We start from the raw sequence: 4,028 nt of genomic DNA on the forward strand, positions 1-4,028 counted from the left end.
TAACAAACATGTTCATTTCCTTTTCTTTCCACTGAGAACCTCCAAACAATGTGATTTTCCTTTTAAGTCTTTCATGCTTCAGAAAAAAATGTTATTTTCACCCATGCTGTGATTAGTATCAGAAAGTGTCTTGCTCACAGATAACACAGATACCAACTCTTATGCAAAGCTTGAAACTATATATTTTACCCTTGACTGCCTCAGTTCAGAGTCCTTGATTTGTCACTGACTGTGGCAAGTCACTTAAACGCTTTCATTTCCTCCTCTGTCAAATCAGGATCCTAACAGTACTTTATTAAGAGGGCGGTTGTGAGGCTGAAGTGAGTTAGGGCATGTAAAGTGTTCAGAACGGTGCTGGACATGTGGTAAAAGGCTGGTTTAGGGAATAACTCATTGTCTTTGTTCAAAAATCACTGGAGCAATTTCCATATTTGAATAATGGCCTCCCCCTTACCCGGTTAGTTCCACACACAGGACCTAAGAGATGTCAGAACTTGGCCCGTCGCTTCTGTGGGAGGCGGGTACCACGCAGGCTTCAGGACTTCCTTTGTTGGCTTCAAAGGCAGCCATGGTCAGCGCTGCCAGCTCAGCTCTTGCTGATGCTCCACCCCAGTGACTGCCTTCTGAATCAGAGGAGCCTACGCAGTTATTTAAGGCGGACTAGCCAGGTAATGGGCCATAACATCTTGGCCCCTTAGCCCTTCCTTGAGCAGTCACTGTGAATGACAGTGGGCAACAGGTACAAGAAACTAGAAGTCACAACATGCAGCCAGAACATGTCAACGCAACCCGAACGTCTTTTGAGGAATAGTCTCAGACTGCCCCCCGAGACGACTTACTGTTTACAAGACAGCACTCGTTATACGCTTTCTGTTAAATATATGAAGAAAGAATCATAAGGAATGGGCACAAAGACTGCAACATCTAATTAAGACTGCTTTACAAAATACATCCTGACCCCCTTTGCTGCTACAAAGGGATAAAATATATACACATCCTGTAAATAACCTGTTTATTTTTTTTATAGAAAGCCATAACAGAAAATGATTAGTCTATAACTATGTAAGAACATTTACATCCATACAATCAACAACTTCAAAAATTCATATTTTAAAAATAGTTTGAGTGTTAATTATAGGAGAGCCCCAGTGGGATCACTGTGTGAACGGTTCACCTTTATAACAAACCCAAGACACAGCTTGCAGCAGTGCTCTTCAGACGTAAGCATTTTTATCAAACTGTTTGGAGGGGTTTGCGGTTTTGACATCTTCTCCACCGTGATACTTTGCCCGAGAAGACATGACAGATGTGGCCCCATTGTATGCGTAGGCCATTCTGAAAGGCAAAACACAGTTCGGTAGATTCTGTTTTACACGTAGGGCAAACAAAAATGGGAAGAATCCACTCTCCCCCTATTTCTGTCATAGCTCAGCCCAAGTCTCCCTGATTGCTTTCAGTTAGCTTTCTTCCCAAGAAATGTTTCAAAGTCAATTCTGAACTGCTGGTGTGACAATCTCTGCAGAAGAAGCTCCTGGCTTTTTCATCTGTTCAGTGATTATCCTTTAAAACCATTATTTAAAACTTCTCTTCCAGGAACCTCGGAGACCACAGTGACCTTCATCAGCAATTTCTATGTGAACATTATGATGAGGCCAAAGTGAAGAATGCCCCCATAGTCAGACCCATAGTTCTACTTCCAGAACTAGCTTTGGGATGTAAGAATGATGAGCTTAAAAAACAAACAAACTATAATTAACTATATTCTACTCAATATAATATTTACCATGTTTAATATATTTACAATATATTCCTAACCTTTCCCAATTCTGGGTTTTTGAAGTTTCTAAGAAGTATGAACTATCTATAACTTGTCTCACACGTAGTGATTTAGAACAGTATAGTACTTTTTAACAGGTCATTTTGTTTCTTTTTCATACCTGGGTGTTTTGTTGTTGTCATATATTGAAAAGCAAAATATGACGCCACCAATTATGCAGAGTGAGGCTCCTGACCATCCAATAAACAGAGCGGCTCCTAATTCATACCTGTGAGGAGGAAGTATTACATAAGTATTACAGCTTACTTATTAAGGGGAGGGGGGTGTTAAACAGTAACACTTCTAGCTAGCATTTACTGAATGCTAATTATAATTTTTGCTATTAGAGCTTGTACAGGAAGTAATAACACCTTGTATCCATATAATGCTTCAAACTTTTCTCAAAGTGTTTTTATAGATATCACTTGATTATATATCCCCAGAGAAATAAACAAAGAATAAGAGTATACCCAAATCTCAGGGACTATGTGTTTCTCATGTTTGTCTATATCCCATTCTTGAAGAATAGTGTTTTTTTAATAACGAAGTGGTTCTCAAACTTTTTGGCTCATAGTCTGCCATTGCAAGGGGAAAAAATGATGGTTGCCATTCCCTACCTAAGGGTGCTTTTCATTGTAAAGTGAAGTCACAGTAGGAAGGTCTGATGATACAGAATTCACAGAGGAACTAAGAAAGGAAAGTAAGAAGTGAGGGTAAGAAAGACGTGCCAAGGTTAACTCCCTCCCCAGCCCAACCCCCTGAACCAGGTGCAGGGCCAGGGCCAGAGTATGGTATCAAGGTCACACCATGATGTTGATAGCAGCTGGCTGGTGCCTGTCCTGAATTTGTCTCATCTCTTTCTATGAGCTGTGTCACCATCCAGGCTGGGCAGGTCTTCTGGGTGGTTTGAGTCACAGCAGTGGGGGGTAGTGGAACAGCATGGCCCTGGCCACAATCTGGCGCAAGTAGGAAGCAACATTTACAAAATGACTTATGGTCCACTTGCCTATTTTCAGATGTGACTACAGAGGCAATTTCATGGCCTGTTTTGCAATTGGGAGGGAGACATGCACACAATTCATGCTGCCCTGTGATCCCTCCTTTCCTCACTCTTGTGTTGCCTTTCCTTGGAAACCAAGGTGATAGTGGAAGCAAGGCATAGTTATAAGCACTTCATCCTGCCCTGGAGCCCTGATTAGGCTCTGGGAACCTAGAAACTTCGACTGGTATCATCAGAGGCAATGGCAGAAACAGAAGGCTGGAGGTAAGTAGAGAAAAACATCTCAGTCTGCACAAAATAAACAGTCCAAAAGAGGACTGGAGAGAGACGTGCACAGGTAAGAGCGAGCTGGCCAGATCAAGGGTGTTGAATTGGCAGTTTTATAAAAGACTGGTAGCCCATCGCGCGATATCGTGTGCAGTAAGCTGCCCGCTGCTTCTGCGGGAGCCAGTGGGAACCGCAGTGTGCCACTGGGAGCCGCACTGCTTCCACAGGAGCCATGCACCTTCCTCGGGAGGTGGAAGCGAGCCACCCACGGGAGGTGGGAGGGAGCCACGCTGCTTCTGTGGGAAGCAGGCCCGCAGTCTCCTCTCCGGGCCTTCGCTCGGCCGCGGAGGCGGGCCAGCCCCCCTGTCCCCTAGAGGCCCTCTGAGGCTGGGGCGTTGCCGCAGCGACAAAGCAAGCGACTGCCTCAGTCACTCCACGCCCACTGCCCAGAGGCCGTCGCCACGGTGACGAAACAAGCATGCCGCCAGGCCACTCACGCTTCCCGCTCTCAGCGGCAGCCCCCCCAGGACTGGGAGACTCCGGCAAGGCTGAGGGGACTGGGCGCTGCCATCTTGTGGCTATGGGCACCACCATCTTTGTGACGGAGTGATGCTTAGTTTGCATATTACCCTTTTATTAGATAGGATACCTTCATTAAATATGTTATACATCTAAAAGGGATGTCCTGGAATTCCCACATCAGCCCTGCTTTTAAGATGTTTTAACAAGACTATGCAAATAAAACAAGCACAGTGCCAAGCTGTAGGTGCATATCATTTGACCTCCTTAAAACATCTAAAAGTCCTATAGTAAGCTGGCGTCATATCCATCCATTCTCTTCCTCTTACTGCAGAGACAACTAAAGGAATGGCATATTGAAATTTTCTATTTGAAGGGCATTGTTATAAGATTACAATTTAATGATACTTTCCACTTTTCTCTATC

At 44.2% G+C, this 4,028-nt stretch overlaps 1 protein-coding gene across 3 annotated transcripts in view; it reads right to left on the reverse strand.

Moving 5' to 3' along the window:
- Nucleotides 1-249: 249 nt before the first annotated feature.
- CLDN10 (claudin 10) overlaps nucleotides 250-4,028 on the reverse strand; it is a 131,505-nt gene continuing 127,726 nt past the window's right edge. Inside the window, exons 5-6 of one of the 3 annotated variants that reach the window (XM_005882386.2) lie at nucleotides 1,938-2,045; nucleotides 250-1,335 (exon numbers count right to left, since the gene is read on the reverse strand). In XM_005882386.2, the coding sequence (XP_005882448.1) occupies nucleotides 1,215-1,335; nucleotides 1,938-2,045 (229 nt within the window). In that variant the 3' untranslated portion in view covers nucleotides 250-1,214. The remainder of the gene's footprint in view (nucleotides 1,336-1,937; nucleotides 2,046-4,028) is intronic. The other 2 variants (XM_005882388.2, XM_005882387.2) reach the window with 2 other exon arrangements.

The sequence above is a fragment of the Myotis brandtii genome, unplaced genomic scaffold (genome assembly GCF_000412655.1).
Source record: "Myotis brandtii unplaced genomic scaffold, ASM41265v1 scaffold71, whole genome shotgun sequence".
In the NCBI taxonomy this organism is placed as follows: Eukaryota; Metazoa; Chordata; class Mammalia; order Chiroptera; family Vespertilionidae; genus Myotis; species Myotis brandtii.